Source organism: Enoplosus armatus, chromosome 19 (assembly GCF_043641665.1).
Source record: "Enoplosus armatus isolate fEnoArm2 chromosome 19, fEnoArm2.hap1, whole genome shotgun sequence".
NCBI classification, from domain to species: domain Eukaryota; kingdom Metazoa; phylum Chordata; class Actinopteri; order Centrarchiformes; family Enoplosidae; genus Enoplosus; species Enoplosus armatus.
Genome location: NC_092198.1, coordinates 12,613,458 through 12,635,154, shown reverse-complemented (window position 1 = coordinate 12,635,154; position 21,697 = coordinate 12,613,458). Strand labels below are relative to the sequence as shown.

Sequence of the window (21,697 nt, the reverse complement as noted above, 5' to 3'; positions counted from 1 at the left end):
GTGATCTTTAATAGAAAAGTAGAAAACAACAGTTGAACACTAACCTCACTGCAAATCAGATGATCATTGGGGGAGATTAGGTCAAAGGTCATTTGATTTTCAACAACGGTGAGATCCTAAAAGGAAACACATCACTGTCAGATTGATACATTCACATAATGAATTTTAGTACCCTCAGAGCCAAGATGACTGATGGACAAACTTTCTGCACTCAGGTTAATACATATCAGAATCATTCATAATAATAATACAGTGGTCAACCAGCGTAGAATATTGCTGTCACACATCACCTGTTTAAAATGGACATGAATATGTGACCTACTTAATGCTTCTCTATTCATCCCAGAGTCATCCACTAAACTGGTCTAACCTCCCCATTGATAATCCCAAAACTGTGTCTGCGATGAATATTTCACTACCAAGTTAATAGATTCTACCATGTTACTATTTAAATATGAATTAATGGGTCAGGTGATGGTGAGAGAGATCAGCCGTGGGTTAAGGGAGGTCGTGTTTTCTCCCATTGTCACAGCAACTCTAAGTGAGAAACAAACTTATTTCTGTCAATAACATCAGCTTTGGAAATACAGACTGGTATAGACTAATGTAGAGAGAGTATACAGTAGAGCTGTAGCCTGCATCTGCACGGCTGATTGCTTTTATGATTAGCCCGTGTTCCTTTTATATGAAATGCTTTTGACATCTTGAGTGAAAAAGGAGCTTGTGACCTGGTAAGAACTCATTCAAAAAGCAGGAAGCTTCTGGTAATTGCTCAATACTGCACCGAGAGAAGGGGTAACAGGAAAGTGAAGTGATGCAATTAAAACTTCATTGGAGGCGACTAGAGAGCAGATTTCCTTAACTACATTCCACACTGTGTGGCAAAGTAATACTTTGGTAATATATGTCATGGCTACAACCAACAGTTATTTAATTAACCTGACCATTTCTTTGATTAGGAGATTAATCGTTTAGTCTATGCAAGGCCGTGTAGTCTATTAGTCCTTTAGTCAACAAAATGGTAAATGAAAATAAATCACTGCAAAAGGCAACAGGAAGCAAATATTGCCTTGACATTGGTTATTTTTTCTGACCAACGATCCAAAAACCCAAATGTATTCAATTCACAGTAATATGAGATGGGGAAGAATAGCAGCTGTTGAGAAATTGAAACCATCAATTGAGTATTTTTACATGATAAATTACTTAATTTAAAATTAAGTATAATCAAATAATTTATCATTTCATGTTGATATTAAATAGGTTTAACACATCTGTGTATACCTGCAGGATTCATATGCTGGCGTGGTATACTGTAACAGTCCAAGTGTAAACCACTTTTGTCAAATTACAGTGCCATGTCATCGTTGTCAAATTGGAACAGGTAGACACTTGGCATTAGAAATGATATCGTTAATATAGAAGCATAAAGGATACCTTGTTGGCAATAAACTCTGTGGGACGCCTCCAAGAGTGCACTTTCAAGGATGGAGGCAGGAAAATTTTCTCCTCAGGATCTTCAAAAAATGGCTGGAGACAAAAGCAAACAATGTGAAATACAGAAACATGTCAAAATTAATATCGGTTGTAAAGTGGATTTTAAGCAAATTATACATTTTACAATGAACTTTATAGTAGAAGTTTCTGATGGCAAATTAATGAATAATCTACTAGACTTTAGACTGTAAAATTATTTACAGCATTGTGACTCTTCTTCGTCTTTCTATCTTCAGCTTGTTTATTTGAGTCCCATTTCTCATTGCCGACTTCTTCATCGTTCCACTCAGGCCAAATGGGGAATCTGCATCTCCACACACCTCCCAGGCTCTCAGAGGAACTGGCTATGAGGGACCTTGCTCTGAAATGATGACACATAGCTATTCAATTCATTTGTTTTTGGCTTCCCTTCTGTCAATATTTAGCAGCAAAATTAGCCAGCTCAGTACCAGAGATTCAGTCTAGAGTAAACCCACCAAATGCCTGTTTACCCTCTTATAGCGAAAGTGATAGCAGCTCATAATGCTGGCTGTTTTCGTTGTGATGCTCACAGACTGGGGGATTTGCACACATGCCAAGTGTGATGTATATATCTTCTCAAGTGGCTGCTAGGCTTTTGATTTACAGCAACAGACAGATAGATAGATAGATAGATAGATAGATAGATAGATAGATAGATAGATAGATAGTGTAACACAATGTAACCAGACACAGTTAAAGTATGATGTCGTGTCTGTTATTAACTTATGAGCAAGCGTCCTGAATGCTAGCAAGTGAATTTTGATGATAACGCTACGTAGCTAACGCTAACGTTAATGCTAACTAAGGTTACAACTGGCCTTAATTAACGCTAATTGCCGACGTTAACCAAACTTACTTTGTTTGTGGGTCGGCCTTACGGGAGGAGGACTCCTCTTTCTTTGTCTGTGCTTTGGACATTGCACTTGGTGTGATGAATCTGCATGCTAGGTGACCAAGGACCGAACAAGTGAAGTAACCTGCCGGAGGCGTTTAGTTGTGTCTCTGCTCTTGAAAGTTTAGGCGTTGCTAAGCAATGGAGCTTTAACGGGCGGGGTCTGGAACTGTTGCATCACTTGTTACCATAGTGAGGTATGGGCAGATTTTCCTCTAAATTCAATAAATTAAACATCTGGCCTTATTGCCCTATATATAAACTGACAAAGCATTAGAAACAACTTTTAATAGACAAAATATAGCCTCAAATTGAGTCGAATCAATACCTTTCTTGTACCATCTTGATATAAGTTTAACATTAATGGTATCACAGGCATAATTTTCCTGAAGGCCTTGGTATTGAATTGCATTGTATTGCCTCAAGTCTGTCCCCATGTGATGCACATGTGGCTTACAGAAACCTTAGGATTGTAGCACCACTCACACGGAAACACAGAAATACACTCAGAGATAAAAACAAAAAGCAATACATCAATATGCTGTCAAGGTTCTAACTTCCTCTGAAATGTTTTAATGACGTGATGTGGGTTGCAGTATTGGCCTTGAATGAAAGAATGCTGTAATGCTTGCACACAACACAACTGGCATGCCTCCATTGCATTCCTGCTCTGGTAACAATTAGGTGTGTGGAAGAGCACAGGCTGTAGTGTTGAGAGCACAGTGTCTGATGACTATCACACACTGTTCCATGAGTGGAGTCACATGGTCCTGTCTCTCTCTCTCTCTCTCTCTCTCTCACACACACACACACACACACACACACACACACACACAGTCTGAGTTGTACTTTTCACACATACAGTTTTATCCACAGTCCATTGTGCTGAGTTTCTTTGAGGGAAACTTAACACTATAGGTAAAGTGTTTTCTCAAACATTTTATATACATACACACATTTTGTAAGCCATTTGCTAGATTATGAATCTAGACTGTTGAGGCTGTGGAAGTAAAATTTTGTGTGAGCCTTAATATGGCCATTGACCTCATTATTAGCCATTAATCTGTGCTTTTCATTAGGTCAACTAATACGTAGGCCTGCTTTTAAAAATAATCAATGTTGCCTCTCGATCGTTCTTCGAGTGCAGTCGGAGTGATGTCTATTGCAGCAGTTCTGCTGTATGGCAATACCAACTTGCTGCCACTTTAGTTGTAAGTCCCAAGAACATGTAATCACTTGCACCAGGCGTTATTGCTTATACAGTATGCTAATAAGAAATGTGTATGAGAATAATCCCAGCTCAGCTGTCTTGATCCAAGATGTCTATGTGCCAGTAAAAAACACTGAATTTTATAATCTGATTTCGTACAAACGAACAAACCGTAAAATCTAAGCAGTGAAACTAAATATTTATACTATGTTTGAGCCAATTACTGTGCTTTAAAGGACCAGTGTGTAGGATTTAGTGGCATCTAGCTGTGAGGTTGCAGATTGCAGCCAACTGAATACCCTTCCCCTCACCCCTCCATTTCCAAGCACGTAGGCGAACCTACGGTGGCCTTCAGGTGCGCCACTCACCATTCGCGCCACCAAATTCAAGCTGCCACTTCAACATAAAAACGCAAAAGGCCATCTCTAGAGCCAGTGTTTGGTTTGTCCATTCCGGGCTTCTGTGGAAACATGGCGGTGCAACCTGGCGGTCTCCATTGGAAAGGACCCGCTCCCTACGTAGCTGTGAAGGGCTCATTCTAAGCTAACGAAAACACAGCGATTCTGAGTTTCAGGTGATTATACACTAGTGAGAACATAATTATGAATATTATGTTCCATTTCAGCCAATAGATCCTCCTACACTGGTCCTTTAAATATATGGTGCAGACCTCATTTATTCATTCGCAAGATTTTCTATCAGCAGGTTATACGACTGAATGAATTATGAATGATTTGGAGCATGTCGGGCATTGCCCCAGTGCTTTGTCATTCCATATATAAATACAAAATAACATTTAATCCATGAGATAGATAAATACATTTGATCAGTCTAATCACTAGTAGGCAACACAAACCTGTTAAAATGTTTATTCTATTTTGGTCCTGTAGATTTAAAGTATATCACATGTAAACTTAATCTCAACTGCATGTTTTTTAAAAAAATCCTTCATATTTCATCTGAACACTTGAACAGATTACCATCCCTATGTACAAGAGAGTGCGGTCCTTTGTCAGATTCTGTTTTTATGACATCTCACCAGTTGCAAAATGCATGACCCAACACATTATAAAAAATACATACTGTAAATCAGATCACACCAGTGGAAAGACAATCAAACAAAGATTTCTCAGTATCTCATATAATATTGTTGTTAGAGTTTTTTTTCTAGAATACTGTATTGTTCATCTGGGTCCATGTAAAAGCGAACAACAAAAAGTGTTCCCCTCTAATTAACATAACAAAAACTGTATTATTTCAGGGAAAATATGGCACAAAGACAACAATTCATTCAATACTTTTTACACAGTAGTCTAAAGAAGAGCTGGATACACAAACATGAGTGTGCTGTAAAATATATGGTTTATGGAGCATTATCTATGCTAACTGAAGAAATACAGTGTCTTAGTTCACAGATGAATGACGAGGATACTGAGAGAGAGCAGACCAAAATGACAGAAATTAAGAGGCTACAGGTTGTTTTCTAGTTGGTGTTTCTCGACTTTCTGCTTGGTTTGCACCCCGTCTCAGGAGTGGTATAGTCCACGGCTTCAGGGGCTGTGAGGCAACGGGGGTGCAGCAGGGAGGGGTTCAAAGTTGGTGGTGGAATACACAATCAGGGAAATATGTGGTGAGACAAACACAATAATAAAGATGCTGTGGTTTAGACGTGTGGGACAAAGAAGGAAACAGCCTGGTAAAAGGCAGTGACAACATCAAGATAAAATTTGGCTTCTATTCTGGCCTAGGGAAAGCTACAATGAGAAACTTGGATGTGCAGGTCAAATGGACATCAGTGCAGGGAGGAGAAGATCCTGGAGCATTGAAGACCCCAAAAATTCATATTCCTCAGAGAGGCTGCAGCAGAGGGCTGAGAGCCACCGGCTGGGTGAACGGGTTGGACCCTGCCAAAGGGAGGCGGATGGCTAATGTGAATGGACTGAGCGTTAGCAGCAGCCTGACTTGCTCTCAGCAGCCACAGTCTCCTGGTCCAGTTTGATCCGGTCTCCGTTGCTCTCCTCATATGGCAAGCCTTTGTCGTTAGCCAAGATATTCTCTACCAGGAAACGTGCTGCATCGTCCACGTTGATGTTGTCCTAGAAAAAAAGGTCAAAGCAGTATGTCAGAGTGGTGATAAAATATTCTACATTTACACCTCAGTGACAATGCAGACACTAGTCCTTTTCCTTGCTTCGGCTTGCCCGTCAGTGCTCACAGCAAACTACGTTCAGTAGCAGGAATCACAGGCCTTTATGCTTCTTTTCAGAATGGCTTCGGAAGTTCACTAAACCCTTTTATATGATCCAGCCTGCAAGAGACTGTTTCTAGAAAGGCCAATCCGAGGCCGGCAGAGACCAGGTAAAAATCTTTGCTTTTGTCCTTCACACTGTGGCAAAAAGTTGTCATCCCGTGAGTTGAAGAGGTAATGAATATTAATGGGCTGTCTCCACACTGTACAGTAAGAGAGATGTTTGCAAAGAGATTTGGGCATCTTTGGGTAAAAGCAAACAGAGGTTAAGTTATATTAAAAACATTGCTTGTATTAAAAAAAGGCAATAATTACATTAGCAATGAAGAAGCAACACGGTATATTATTTACCCAAATGTATTGTTAAAACCTATGAGTTTCATGATTAATTGGAAGTGAATGTGAATACAATCACATGATTATGAGTACTTCTAAACATGTATGATTGTTCAATGAGTAGAAGGCATGCACCAATCAGAACCAGACAAACCTAATTAGATATTAGTCGTTGACTACACACCCCACACACACACACACACAGACTTCACATGACACAGCACGTGACACAGCTGCAGGGCCTGAGGTTATTTGGAATGAGTTAATAAAGTTTACTCTGACTGCCAAAAACTCATCAATGCATTCCTCAACATGGAAGTACAAAAGGTGGTTATGGTATGTTATGGTTATGGTAGTAGGACGAGACTAAGTTAGTCAAGTAAGTGGATTTACTCAAGTATTGTACTATTTTGAGGTACTTGTACGATTTTAACTCTCTACAAGACACTATCTCTACTACCTCAGAGCCCTCACAGCTCTGGGCTGCAACATCAATCAACGTCATGTGATACCATATCACACCAGCTGTCCAACAAGTCTTTTCACTGGTTGGAGAGATAAATGTCAGTAGATGTTGTGCATGAATGGCAAAGACAGCAGAATAAAAGAAATCACAACTTTCCTGTCACAAAACTACAGTCGTATCAGTTCTCAAAGTTTCAAAATTTTAAGAAATATTGGAGCTCTCATTCTAGTCTCAACTTTACTCTTATACTAATTATCTACAAACTACTTAACACTACATTCTGAATAAAAAATGCTCATGTGAACAACTGCTGAGCGAGTGCCTGAGTGTTGAACAAAAACAGTTACTACATGTAACTATTTCACAATGGCCACAGTGCGATTACACCATTCAGAAGGGGCCTGACGTCCCCGCAGGATAAACGTCTGAGGATTTCCTTTCTGCCATGAGAAGTGAAGAAGCCATTCAACAAAATGGCAAAATGTCTTCTCAATAAAGGTGGCTTTTAAAAAAAAAAAAAAAAACCGATTTTGACTCAGCTTTGTGGGCATTTCAAAGCTCTTATCACATCTGATTTGCCACGAACACAGTCACGTTCATGCGTAAAATACGATTTGAAGCCATTACTAGTTATGTTTGGACCATGACTCAAGGAGCTTTAAAGGAAATAAGTATCCCCATGATGAAAGATATTTGAGCCAGCATTAATGTGAGCCCTTTGGTAATTTCATGCTACTGAACCCTGGTTTAAAGTGTAGAGGAACCAGAAATAAAAGATAAAGAAACATCAGGAGAGTATTTTGAAAAGAAGCCTGTTAAACAGATATAGATAGGAATGTATGTAAAAGTGCATGGATCTATTTTATGCATCCTGTATGCGTGATTAATAGCTTCTCCGTCTAATGTGTTGATCTCTCACCTTAGCTGAGGTTTCAAACCAGCCCAGAAAGCCAGTCTCTTTGCAGAAATTGTCCATTAGGGCCGTGTTGTTGGAGCTCTCTTTCTTCTGGTCGCATTTATTGGCAAGCAGCACTGAGGGGATGGGGTTGCCATTAGCCAGCTTCACCTTGCTGTCCAGGTCATGCTTCCACTTAGACACTGCCTCAAACGTGGAGCCCCTGGTCACATCGAACACCACGAATGCCCCCACGGCCTCTTTGTAGTACACTCGCGTCATGTTCCCAAATCGTTCCTGACCTGGAGGAAAGGAAAAGAATATACTGGACTATTTGCATTTTTACAAAGCAGCTACAAGCTAGATGAGTAATAGGGTTTTGGGTTTGTGAAAGATTAAAAACATGTGGATGTGATTAAACATCTGAACCAAAATACTAAAACAGTATCTTAAGGATGAAACCAAAGGTCTAACCCCGATTCTCTATCCATTTTGTCACAACTCAGTGAAAGCTCAACAATATTCCTCCTCTAAATGTGGCCAAAATAAAATGATGAGGATAGAGATGGTTCTTATTTGACCTACTTTTCCTCCACAGAGAATGGCAGAAATAATCTGCCATAATAATAAGCCCATTCTCTGTAGTCATTCCCTGAGAAAATCTGAGATGATATTCCACAAAGGCAAAGCAAGGGGAATTACCAGCAGGATATGTGGTGTCACCATCAATCTGAGAAGGCCTCTACTAAAAACACAACCGGACCACTTTCAGGGTTTGTTTTATTCCTCTCTTAAATCTATGGATTGTATTCACATAATCCATCATCCACTGAAGAGAATCCATACTCTTCTGCTGAGCACAGATGCAATGAATCTACTATTTGATTTATTTTGAATTTGTTTTGTTGTATTCTTCATTTTTATTTTGTATTTGAAGTGCATTTGAATCTTTTTTAGATGCCACCACATCATGAAAAAATAAGGTGAGAAATAATTACAGGAACAGCGCTCTAACACACCTTCAAGTCGGCCCACATCACTTCCCCTGAGCAGTGAGTGCACTGAGGCGTACAGTGCATTCACCTCATTGGAGGGGAAGTGAATCTATGATCAGCATTTGAACTGGAGAAAGGCATCTCTGGCCGACGTCACACTTTCAAGCATACTGATCTAATCATCCCTTGATTTCTGCCTCAGATCGGTTTATTTACGTACGTAATTATATGAAGCAGTCATTGAACCTGTCGTCTAGACGGTTAGGTGTGTTGATGCTGCAAGCACCAACAGGCTACAGCTGTGATCATAATCTGTGATTTAAGGCAGTCTGGGTTGTAAATGCAGAATGACAACATTTTCAGACAGAACGTTGTGGAGATCCTTCAAAATAGGGAATCGTTTTCATTCCAGGAGCATGTGGTTAAAATAACATCCTATATGTTTCACACAGTTCAGAGACAGAACTCTGTCCAGATGCAATAAAAGCTGTTTTACATTCAAAGTTAGATGGAGGATTATGGTTGGATTTACTCTTTTGAAGACGGCAGTGTTTTTTTTCCTTCACATAAAACATTGAACACACACAAACGCACAAGCACGTGATCTTGCATAAGCTTTCAAATATGGTTCCTCTTTTTGAGTTTTTGTATGCAAAAATCTGTTATATTGTAACTCACCCTCCCAAACATGAGCTTAACATGGTTAAAAGTCTGTTAAACTACTGAGGTATATTCATGTGAACACGAATTCATTTGGTACAGATATATACTTGAAAATCAGCATTTTGTGTAAACTAGAAATATCTCTCTCTATAAATATAAGTCTCTTAGTTTTCTGATGTAAACACACCTATAACTGCATCCAAAAACATAGATTTAGTTATTACAATCATGTGTTTTGATTTTTGCTGGTAGGGCTATCATTTCTTTACATTGACTCACAGACCTTGCCTTGAAAGCACCTGCTCATTTAACTTATTTTTTAGATTCAGTCTCTGCAGTTATATCAGGTTTCCAATGACTTGAGGTAGCATTTGATGGATTTAACATATATTTTTGCTACACTGCTCAAATTTAAGAAAGCCTACAGGGCAAGCGTAATTGTACAGCGTATTAGACAGTTAACGGCCTCTACTAGAGCTGAGTTACAAAATAGAAAATTAACCAAGAAAAGGAAAGAGGAAGCGTGAGCACAGCTTCTCCCAGTATACTTTCACTTTACTGTAGGTACTTACCCAACCACGCGAGCAACTGGAGTAGCGTGGCGCAGTGCGGGTGTGAGCGAGAGAGTGAATACACTGTGGGGCCCACAGGCCTGACGGTAATTGCTCATAATTGAGAGTCTAATTTTAGCGATATAACCCCAGGTGAATTCACCAGAGACACGACACAGTGGGATAAAGAGCCGATAGACTGTAATAAGGCTTTCATTTCCAGGCCTCGTAGAGCGCATACATCCAGCAGAGTGGAGGTAAAGGCATATATAGAATACAGAATATATAGAAAGAAATAACTGGCTTAATCATTTTCAAGGCACTGACAGAGCCCAACATAATGTTCAGCCAAAATGGAGTGACTGAACAGTATTGACCACAGAGGGAAACTAAAATGTTTTCAGCTGTATTATTAGTCGATAAAGATGCAGGAGAAAAGAGGCAGAAATGTCTCAGAAAGCTGCTAAAGAACACAATATACCATATTTTATTCAGCTAAATGAAAGAAACTCAATCTTCACCAATGGACAGAGCAACAAGGACAGATGAGCAGACCCATTATTATGTGCCTACTTTCATAACATCCAAAAATGACTTCAGTGAAAACATGGACGAGCGGTGGGACAATGTCTGAAAATGTCTTTTTTGCCAGATCACCTTGGACTAGGAACTGGTTTATATAAAGTGCCGAACTGCAAGGTTGCCCAGCACACATTGACTTGCCCAAAAAAAAGCATGTCAGTGTGTGCTTTATGCAGTCTTTAACTCATATCTTCTGACTCTTGTATTGAATTTGCAAAGAAGTTCATTAATGCTGACAATAAGTATGATCATTCATTTATTCTAGGAACCGAGGACAAACTGTTCAATAAGGACTGAAGAGGCCATGACAGCGTTGTTGTCTACATTCACCACTTCGCTTGATTTTCTGACACGTCCAGTCCTGCTGGGTCGATGTGTAAGCACAGCCAGTCTCTGGGTGTTAACCTCACTCCCGGGAGAGAGCTGGCTGGATGGAAGAGACTCGTATGGGGTGATTATACCAATCAATATTACCGATTGCAGCTGCACACGTGCACGTACACGCACGCTCACACATACACACCTGGCTGCTGCAGGCAGTAATGAGTTATTTGGGGTATCGATAAGGTGCTGTGGTTCTGCGCAAAAGTCACTAACATTAAAAGACAGCAAATCTCATGATGCCTGACCTTTCAAGTGTCATAAGTGAGTCCTGATAATCTTTCTGCTGCACTTACTAAACCCGGTCCTGTTGCAGAAGAACAACCGTGAGCACATTCTGCACTACTACTGATTTGATGTTTGCTACTTCACTCTTTGTTGACGTCAGTGTGCATCATGTTGCTGGTGGTTAAAGGATGAGGCTGGCGATATTCTTAATGTTTTGTAATTTGCAACAAATCCCATGAAAAGACCAAAAGCGACACTATTTTAGCCTGTCTTTCTTTACGATTTGCCCAGCAAGTCTGAATATACTATATTTTTTGTAAAAGGCCAAATCATTTCCTATAACAGCTGGGCACTGCAGTTCTTAGCAATCATTACTCAAACAGGAGTAAATAATATAATTGGGACTATTTTCAGTCATGATTTTACTTAAAATAAATTGCAGTGCCCATAAAGTCCAAAAATAGCTAAAAATGTCCTATAATTTCCCATAGACTACGGTGGCAAATGTCTTGTTTTGTCCAACCAACAGTCCAAAACCCAACAACATTCAGTTTACTATCATGCATGATGAAGAAAGGCATCAAATCCTCACATGTAATTTAATTACTTAGTGACTGGAATTTATTCTTTGCTTAAAAATTACTTAAACAATTATTCAATTATCAAAATAGTTGCCTATTAATACATGAATTACTTAATTGTTGCATCTATATGGAATATCAGCAGACATATCCTTTACTGGTATATAACGGCCAAACATGGGATTTCAAATGAAACTATATTCTGCTTTGTGTTTTCACTGCACAGTTAATAATGTAATCAGTGAGTCTAGTCCAGCCATTACTCTGTAGATCTAGTTCTTTTAAAGCATGTCTTTTCTTCATCTCTTTCTTCACTCCAAGTTTCTGTTGCCTCCCTGCTCTAATGCTCTAATGTTCTCTCTTTTGCAAAGGTTTGACTTTAAGAACACAGAAGAGGTTAGAGGTCATGGACTTGTGTAGGAAGCTCAGCTCTATCGATGTTGCAATTCCACAGACAAGAGGTCAATAAAAGGTGATGGATTACTAATTGTCAATTTAATGGTATTTATACTTTTCTGGTGTATTTGGTTTCTTGTTCTATTGCTCTGATGACAGCATGTTCTTTTTAATGTTTTCATGATAATCCTGCAAGATAAATGACTTTCTTAATAAAAAAAGGACAAATAAAACTATATCAAAAACATCAATGAGTATCATATGCTGCTAACCCAATCAGCATAAAACACAGGAATGGAACGAGCTGTATGAACAACAGCGTATTTACCCACTGAATGTCAGAGAGGAGCATGAGACTGCAGGAGAGAACAAAGACGTGTGCTGCTGCCTCAAACGCTCACCATGCCTACTAACTATAGAGAAGTACGTCTGAATCTGTCTGTAAAGAGAGACAGTGAACTATTGTGGAATTCCAAAGGCTTTACACACAGATATTTCAGTTCAGTCTACCACACTGATCAGTACTGGTGCATGACCTCAAGTGCAAGTAGGCATTCAGGGTATGAACACGTGAAATCTGCAGTTACAGGACTACTTGATGAAAAGAGACAGGGTTTAGTTACAGCCGCCGTATCATCTTTGTTTGTTGTGTGGGAGAAACAGAAAAAAAGTCTCATCATTATCCATAGCCCTAGCAACCCCGGTTTCCTCTACGGTCGTACATATCGCTATCCTGTGGGTGGGTTACCATAGAAACTGTCCAAGCCAGACATGGCAGTAGCAACAGCAGAAGTCTCCGTCTGTTGTTAGGAGGCAACTGGCTGTGAAACTTCCCCACACGCCCTCCCAACAACTAAAATAAAGACAGCACAGGGTCCAGTCTTTAAGGTTGCCTTCAGCACGAGCTTTAACAGGGAGACTGTGAACAACACATGACTGGCACTTTCACATTCCACTGAGCAGCATGTGAGTGGTGACTTACTACAGCTTACAATGGCCTTCAGCACAGAACAGAATCTTTGAGTTTAAGGGTAAATCCCCAACCTTTACGTGGTATTACCCTCGTTTCCCCCTCACCTTCAACTGAAGTGTTGGTGGGGGCTGATCAATATAAAGCCTTGGCACAAGGTTGTAGGAATTTAGCTCAAAACGATAATATTTGTTGTAGAATTTTAAGTAGCATTATTACATGTGACCCATTTATACTATTCACCAACTTCAGGCAAGGAAATGTTTCTTGGTCTTTAATCACTATTGGTAGTAAATATGACCATAAAATATAATTGTAGCAGGGTAGCAAGGATATAGAAAAAGTCACAAATGTGAGCAGTAAAACATTTCATATTGCATATAATTACTACGACTAACAATGAACAATGCACCAACTTTAACAGGGATACTGTCAGAGTAAAGTGGAGTGACCAAGCAGGAGAAGGTCAAATGGACTTAACCACTAAAGGAGCTCCTTCATGCACAGCGTTGGTGTCAAGCAGAAGGCACCATGCCCTTGTTACATATACTGGTGGGTGTCAAATGAAAGGAAATAAATGAAGGAGAAACATAACAAATCCAGATGCTTCTGTAAAAGGGCACTAAATTGAGTTAAGTGTTAAACACCATCATCATCATCAAATGAGGGAACATCTTTTGGAAGAATGGTGTTCTCACTTACTGCCCTCACTAAGATGCTCTATGTTGGGTTTTCCTTTAAATGTGTCGCCCATCTATATATGGTGCTTTCTGCTGTTTGTAGTTCACTCAGTACTCTTTGTAGACATTAACCATTGCTCCTTCAATGGTGGTGCCGATCGTTTGTCACACTGGGTGCTTGAAAAGGTCTCTGTGCCACCTTTAGTATACATAGTTCCAATTGCTTGCTAAATTGCTTGGCAGCGATTAGGATTACCAGCACTGAAACAATTAGTTTATTCATTTATTAGATAATTGACAGGAAATTAATCAGCAACAACTTTGATAACCAGTTAATCGTTTAGGTATTTGTTCAAGCAAAACATTACCTAGTTTCACTTTCTCATTTGTGACGAAATGGCGTTGTTTCTTGTCTCATGCGACAGTAAACTGAATATCATTAGGTTTTGGAGTGTCGGTCAGACAGACAAGCAATTTGAATATGTCACCTTGGGGAAGGTGTGACAGGAATGTCTAACTTTTTTCTCACTATTATGGACTATAGATCAAACAATTGATTACAGCCTAAGTGTGAACAGTAAAAGCATCCAGTATTTTACTCTAAAGCCAAGACAAAAGTCAGAATAAGTTATATAATGACCACAGAAAGTTTTGAAACCTGGTGGAAAAGAGGCGTTTATCTTGTAAGAGTCAGGTGTCAATGTAAAATTGGGTTTTCCTGACAGGACTGCGGGTCAGCACTGTGATGGAAACCACTCCACACATCCTGTTAATGTGCGACCTCCCGCTCCCACAGGAATGTCTGGTCCTACAAGGTGCAGGCTTTTTTACACTATACGCCATGGTGGTAATCATCCTGTCCACTGGCTTAGACGAATCCAGGAGAGAGTAGCAATTCTGGGTGAAAAGGGGTGGGAAAGCTGTAAGATCTTCCATGGTGCACCCATCTTGCACAAGCCTCTGATTACTATCATTCCTCCCAGACTGTAATTATTATTAAGGTTGGTAAAAGACAACGCAACTCCGAAGTTGCCCTCAGTGTTGCCAAGAAGATAATTCCTCCTTTTCTGCACGATTAAATGGCTTAATGGCTAGTCATAATGACTTGGCAAATATACCTCCAGCTTTCACTCTTTCACACCCACGTTTCGTTACTTATTTTATCCTCAGAGCGTCCTCAGGCCAGGCCTTGGCGTAGGTGTGAATAATGAGGTTTAGTATCTTTAGTATCATCTAACCTCAAACTTTCTTTCTGGTCAGAGCGTGCGCGCATGTAAACGCTTCTGTTTGCCCAATGAGTGCAAGTGTGTTCCCCTGTCTGAATGATATCAGTGTGTGTGTGTGTGTGTGTGTGTGTCTGTCAGTGTTTTTATTTACCCTCGCAGGTCGTCTGGTCGAGTGCTGTCTGGCTGTGACAGGCAGACGGCCTTCCCTGGCACTCAGTCACAGATGCCCCTGCACACTGAGCTCGGGCTGCCAGGGCCCAGGCGACAGCGGGGAGTGAAACCCACGATGTCTGTGACAGACATGCAAGTTGTTGTGACGACCAACCCCCCCACCACCCCCTACCCCCCTCCCTCCACACACACACACACACACACTGTCCACCTCTTTTCTATCACTGCTGTAAGCGATGAAATAAATATAAAAACAGCAGCTTCTAACCATCTGTCCCGATCTGTCTCAGCATATGAGGTTTGTTTGATTGAGGGAGAGGATGGACCTGCTCAACCACGGCGGTGTTCAGATGTATGAATAGAACATATCTAGAGGCAGAGTAAGTGACGGTCCTGTTAGTGCAAAACTCCCTCTTTTTGTTACAGTCCCTCCACTGCAGCTCGGGAAGGAGACACAGTCCCTGACAGCAGCCAGCATGGACAGGAGACGTACAGTGACGCTTTCAATGTACTTTAATGTCTTCAATCAGCGCTTACATACTGTATACACACAGAATGGATATGACCCATAGCTGCTGCAGATTCTACAGCGTAGAATCAAAGTCTCACAAACTACTCAGGCAATAAAACATTTTACCGCAAGGCCAGATGATGAGAAGCTATAACTGCCACTTTTGGGCCAAGACTCTCAGAACAGCATGTACTAGAAACAATCCCTATTCTCTGTGGTGCATGCTAAATCACTTGCACATGGTGATTTTTCCAACCATCATGAATATTTTTGGGAAAAAAAAAATTGGTTTATCCATCTCCACACCCATTAGCTGGTGCCCTGTTTTCTTTTTATCTTCATGAACGGCGTAAACATATTCTTTACACGCGAACCGTCACTGAGCCACACTCCCTTTTCTCGAACGCCACCCTCTCAGAGAATGATGAACTGCTCCTGCTGTTCCTCTGCAGAGGTGAGATCAGGATTGTTGTTGTTGTTGTTGATTGAACGGACAGTACAATTAATAATTTTTGAAATAATGTTGCTGCCATCTATAACTACAGGAACATTGCTAAATAAATGTCCAAAACTCAGGTCACCAAGAGCATAAGAACAAAAAGCACACAGATATAACTGTTGGCTTTTTCATGACAGAAGACCCCCACCCACACACACGGGGCCCTGAAGCCATGTGATCTCATTACACTTAACATAAAAATATCCACCATAAATTGGCTGTATGCGTTACAGTATATGTGGCAAAGCAGTTTCACAAGCCCTGATCTGAGATGTATTTCTGGCTATGAAGATTCACCCTGTCCGTCAGCTTGGTCGACACTTTGTGATTTCAAAGTTAGTCATCTTCTGCTCACTTCCTCTCTCTCTCACCTGTCCGTTCAAGCGTGTCATTCTCAGACTCCTCTTGTTTTACAGTGTGATATTTCTTTTGTGTGCCCGGTGATGACAAACAAGTGTGAGTTTGAGCAGGGCTGCCTGCATGTGGGAAACTTTTGTTTACACTGCTCTGATTTCTCTTCGGCTTGCTTACCCAAGCTGCTGGAATGCACAGGTCGGTGTGTGTGCCAAGTTTACTGAAATCCTCTCAGAAATACAGAAGGATCACATGGGACTGGGGACATTTGAAGAATATTACAGTGACAGGGCAAAATGAACAACAGCATGGAATAAAGATAAGAGCCAATACAGTCACTTAGTGAATCCATAAACACAGTTTTACTCCCAAGAGGAAATATTACTATTATGGTGAGTTTGGGTTGAGGGGGGCGGCGCTCAGTCGGTAATAACAACGTGACCTACATTCCTCTGACAATTATGAGCTGCCGTGATCATAAAGTGGAAAAAAGACAAGCGGAAGACATGATCAACCGGTCTGTGCTGCAGGAAGTTTCTCTGAGATCCTGGGAGAAGTTTCACATGACATCCCTATAAAATCGTGTGGGTATTTTGTGTCTGGTTGAACATTAAACTTGTAGCCACGACGAGTTAAAGTTCACCAGGACATTTCAACACATTGGGAGATAGCTCTCGAGCTGTGAAAGTGAAACTTCCCTTTGTGTCGCACACGAAAGTTGAGCTTGACACCCTCTGATTCCCACTGTTAGAAGCCAACGGGCGTTTCCTTACCTGCGATGTCCCACAGCTGTAGCCTGACCAGCGTTTTGCTGTCCCAGTTGATGACTTTGAGTGCAAAGTCGACCCCGATCGTCGCCCTGTAGTGCTGCGAGAAAAGCTGGTGCACGTAGCGTTTGATGATGCTGGTTTTCCCGACGCCTAATTCCCCGATAACCAGCACTTTGAACAAGTACTCCTTACACTCAGACACCGAGCCCCCGGCCATGCTGAGACTGACTACTGACAACTTTTCTCTAAACTCAGACAGCTTCTGCTTTCTCGCTCATGTAGTCTTCCTGCGAGGGGCTGCGATGGACTGGGCTGGTCAGAGGGCTGCGGGCCAGATGCGACCGAAAGTACATTTGTCTCCCCCTTTTCTCCTCCTCCTCCTCCTCCTCCTGGTGCTACTCAGCAACCACCTGATAAGTCATAGGACCCGGAAATGTAAGGGACACTTGACATATGTTCAAGCTTCCTCGTGTTGCTGCGGTTACAGTAAGCTTTTCATGTTAACACAGTCATGTCTTGTTCCCCATTCAAACTCAAACCGAAAAACTTTTTCATGTGAAGTGTCATAACAATCAAGTAACCATCAACCAAAGACACTTTTTTTTTTAGATATAATTGCTCTCTCTGCTTTGCATAATTATTTGTGTCTGAGATTTTTTTCCTGAAAGAAAAAGTCCAATTAACTAGTTAAACATTTAAAAAAAAAAACACACACACACAACTACTCCAATCCAGATCCAAAATCCAGAATCTATGAATATGCAAATGTTTTTCATTTCAAAAGTTTATCGGCTGAACACAAGATCTCTCAAGTTTCCACGTCGAACACTGTAAGTTGAATACTGGGCCAGGATTGGCTCATCATGTATGTACGTGTTTTTCCTCCCTCAGCTGATGAATGTGAAAAAAGCCTTTTAGTGTCAAACTGCACATACATCCAAGTGAAGTAAACACATTTTTGACTAGATGCCTTGAAAACCTCCTCAGGATCCCAGATTGCCCCCAAACTCTGTTTTGGAAACACTGATCTAAACTAATATTGATCAACTTAATGACAACCCAGTTTTCAGGCTATTGTAGGCAGAAATCAGTCTTCTTAATATAAATATTTTTTATTTTACAGCTTTGTTCAGCTTGCCCAAAACATAAAGTCCTATTTCATTCTAAATTTGACAGTGTTAAACAGGTGGCACCCTCGTATATTTTACAATTGGTTAAAATCATTTAACAACTTACACTATAATAGACTAAAAACATTTGGAAATACAATACAATTGCACTATGTACTGTATAGGCTTGTACTTTGAAATAATTTGCATTCTTATAGATAAAGAACTAAGAAACTTAACCTCAAGTAAACTACTTAAGTTCATAATGCAAGATTGAAGCAAAATTGAAACATGTAGAATCTCATTACAAGAAGCAACTAATCATTGGTTACTTTTACAACTGAATATTTTCAAGAGGATACAGTCCACTCAAGTTAGCTTAAAAGTTACCCCAAAACCAAACACACTGCTCCTTGACAAGTATCTGAGGACAGCTTCAAAATGTATAAACTTTTTTTTTTTCTGTTGACATTCTAAATATAGAAACATTTATCAGTATTACAAACATACCACCTGTGTGAAAAACAAGAGATGGCTTAACAGTATTACAAACTTTGAGAACTTGTACAAGTACTGTGTTTTTCCATTACAATGACACAGCAAACTCAGAAAACATGAGAAATATCAACACGGCGTGGAAAGCAAAAGTAGCCCCACACTCATAAAACTTGTTCTCAGGGTTATGATTGAGTGTAAACTGAACAAACAACATCGCCATCTACAATCACGCTAACCGGCATCAGCTACATCGTAAAAATCAGGGATGTAGGTTGATAACAACGTTGATTGGCACATTATATCCATATCATGTATCATACAGCGCAAAGTCTTCAGCAGAATCTCAGTTTAGTGATAACATTTTTGGTGATGTTGAGCACACCTCGAAACACATAAAAGTAATAATCAACCAACTTACTGCACTTTTCTTGTTAAATTAATCTCTTTGTAATATTTAAATTGCAATGAGGCCGGATGAGAGAAAGCTGTGGTGAAATTAATTCATGAAAAAAAGGCGAAAAACAGATCCTTTTTTTTTTTCCGATGCAGCTGCGACTGCTGCACACATGAAGAGACCTGTACGTGTGCAGCAGAGAGGAGCCGAGCTAATCAAATCTGGCATGAAATGCACTTGAGCTATCGCAGTCCCTAGAGACAGTTTGGTCTCTGGTTGTAGCTTACAGTCTTGCACGTACATACACACAGAATTGTGTCTCTCTTAGTTTTTTCTTGTGGACCGTTTCATTGCATTGCAACCATGAGAACCGCAGCTACATCCTTTATTATGATTCTCAGTGTTGCTTAATTCACCGAAAATTTGGCATGAGAGCCGACTAGTTTTGGCACTGTTCCCAGCTTTACATTTCACAGAGAGGCTTTGTGCACAGACAGCCCTTCAGAAAAGTGAGCACTCATGGATGATTCCTGCTGTTTGTCTTCTTACAGTTTTGATTAACCCCTTACTGATAAAAGCAGAGTAATAAATACAAGCAAGGAAATGACAGAGCAAATAAGTTATGTTAAAAACTTGAAATGATAATAAAATTATGTTGTTGTACAGTATGTATCTGTGTGTGTGTCTGTGTGTGTGTGTGAGCCTATATGTGGAAATGCATGTATGTGTGATGCACAAGTGTGCTGACAGCAACTGTGTTTTGCTTTCACAGTGTTGAGGAGCTGTGTGCGAAGTCTTGGAGGATGTTTGAGGTGTAGACCGAGCTCGGATGGCCACCGAGCATCAGCTCCATGACAGGGGAGCCGCTGACAGACTCCCCCGAACACACAGAGTCTCTGAAGGGAGAGGGGGGCGACAGAGCTAGGGATTCCTCCAGAGTTGACTTATTCTGAGTTAAATCCTCGCCTTCCTCGTCCTCCCCCTCCTCCTCCTCCTTGGCATCGTAAATGTAGCTGTGTAAGAGGTCCAGTTCCTCGTCCTCGGGCCCCTCCTCTTCAAACGACCCCACTTGTGGGGCCGAAGGAAGCTGAGAGGGGGTCAAGCTCAAAGGCTCGTCGGCAGGGATTGCCTCCCTGGCGGTGTAGTCACTCAGTGCAGGGACATGGGAGCTGTGTGTGTCCACCACAGCCCCCTGCAAGCACTCCGCGTTGCGGCCCTTCAAGACAGAGGGCAAATAAGAAGCCGGCTTATCTAAATGAGACTCCAGCCCTTGCATCTGTCCAGAGCAAGTCGGAGTCCAGAGGGGGCGCTGCGCATCGCCCTCGTCGTCCTCCTCCACCAGGTTGTACAGAGGCTTAGCACCACGCGGTTCTTGGGGGAGATGGGGGTCTGTGCCAAGGTCGCAGGTAGAGGGCTCACAACTGTGGGGGTCGGGGGTGTTAGTTAGGGGCCTGATGACCGCCGTCTGATTCAAGCCGGCTTCCTGTTTCCTCACATGCACAGACAGTCTGTGCCACACATTCCCCCCCCTCGGAGGGTGTCTTGCACCTGATTCAGACCATGACACAGACTTGCCATTAGAACTATGAACGAGATAAAGACCCAAGTTACTATCACAGGAAACCGGGAGGTGGGTGCAGAAAAACAACATAGCAGCAACATAACACAACAGAGCAGCAGCATTTCAACATTTCTGATGCATGTTCAAATACTTTTTAACCACATGACTTGACATTAACAGCTTTGCTCAGGGGTTCACTCATCAGCTCTGAAGAGTGTCACACTTTTGAGCTGTGGCACTTCACAAACAGTGATTCATAATGTGCTGCAGACAGCATTATGATCTTCGAATTGCTTCGAACATTGAGCTTAAGGAATAAGGAGCCATCCAGCTCATTTCCTCCTGTCTTAGCTATTTGCTTATATAGTTAAAATGGGATGCATGCATTTGGAATAAGTGTTTCAGCTGGTGCCTGAACTGGCCTGGAGACGACACAGAGTTTAGTGCAGAATGAGCTAGGACTGGCACTAATGTGATTAGTTAGGGAGGTGGGGAGAGGAGGGCCGTTCATGCTGAGGAAAGTTAAATGTGAGGTTAATTCAGGATAAACCAAAAGCAGCAGGGTGGCAGATCTCCTTCTTGGAGGGCTGCAGTGTCAGAAACATTTTTTTTTTGTCATTGCCAGCTCAGGAGTGACAGGATCACAGCAGCTAGTGATTCCTTTCATTCATCAGATACTTTGTTGTTGTTAAATACAAAAACAACCCAACAAACTCATCTCAGATCAGAGCCAAACAAATGAAGAACTACGGTTACTCACTACACTTTTTCCTTTATTTCACTCATCAAAATCAAGTGTAATTCAAGGCAACAGCTAAATAAAATAAACAGAAGGTTTCCACACAGCCTTCCACAACAGCTCCACCTCTTTGTTGTGGCTGCACAGGGCAAACGTGTGCAGAGCTTGAAGACTTTTGGGCTAGCTCACTGATTTTCTCATGAATTTATGATCGTCTGGCCTGTGAGCGTCTACATTTCTCCCCTGGTTGTATATAATAACAAAATATAACAG

At 41.1% G+C, this 21,697-nt stretch overlaps 3 protein-coding genes across 3 annotated transcripts in view; all 3 read right to left on the bottom strand.

The window, feature by feature from the left end:
* adgb (androglobin) overlaps positions 1-2,436 on the bottom strand; it is a 39,701-nt gene extending 37,265 nt beyond the window's left edge. Inside the window, exons 1-4 of the mRNA XM_070926212.1 lie at positions 2,375-2,436; positions 1,699-1,858; positions 1,438-1,530; positions 45-116 (exon numbers count right to left, since the gene is read on the bottom strand). Of these exons, the coding sequence (XP_070782313.1) occupies positions 45-116; positions 1,438-1,530; positions 1,699-1,858; positions 2,375-2,436 (387 nt within the window). The remainder of the gene's footprint in view (positions 1-44; positions 117-1,437; positions 1,531-1,698; positions 1,859-2,374) is intronic.
* Positions 2,437-4,474: 2,038 nt separating this feature from the next.
* On the bottom strand, positions 4,475-17,452 carry rab32a (RAB32a, member RAS oncogene family). The gene is made up of 3 exons (XM_070925602.1): positions 17,127-17,452; positions 7,590-7,867; positions 4,475-5,716 (listed from the first exon to the last, which is right to left on the bottom strand). Exons 1-3 carry the CDS (start codon positions 17,338-17,340, stop codon positions 5,567-5,569), a joined length of 642 nt encoding a protein of 213 aa, XP_070781703.1. The 5' UTR covers positions 17,341-17,452; the 3' UTR covers positions 4,475-5,566.
* A 2,438-nt stretch (positions 17,453-19,890) lies between these two features.
* The window catches only part of grm1a (glutamate receptor, metabotropic 1a), a 28,254-nt gene continuing 26,447 nt past the window's right edge, over positions 19,891-21,697 (bottom strand). The window contains exon 8 of the mRNA XM_070925537.1: positions 19,891-20,707. Within this exon, the coding sequence (XP_070781638.1) occupies positions 19,891-20,707 (817 nt within the window). The remainder of the gene's footprint in view (positions 20,708-21,697) is intronic.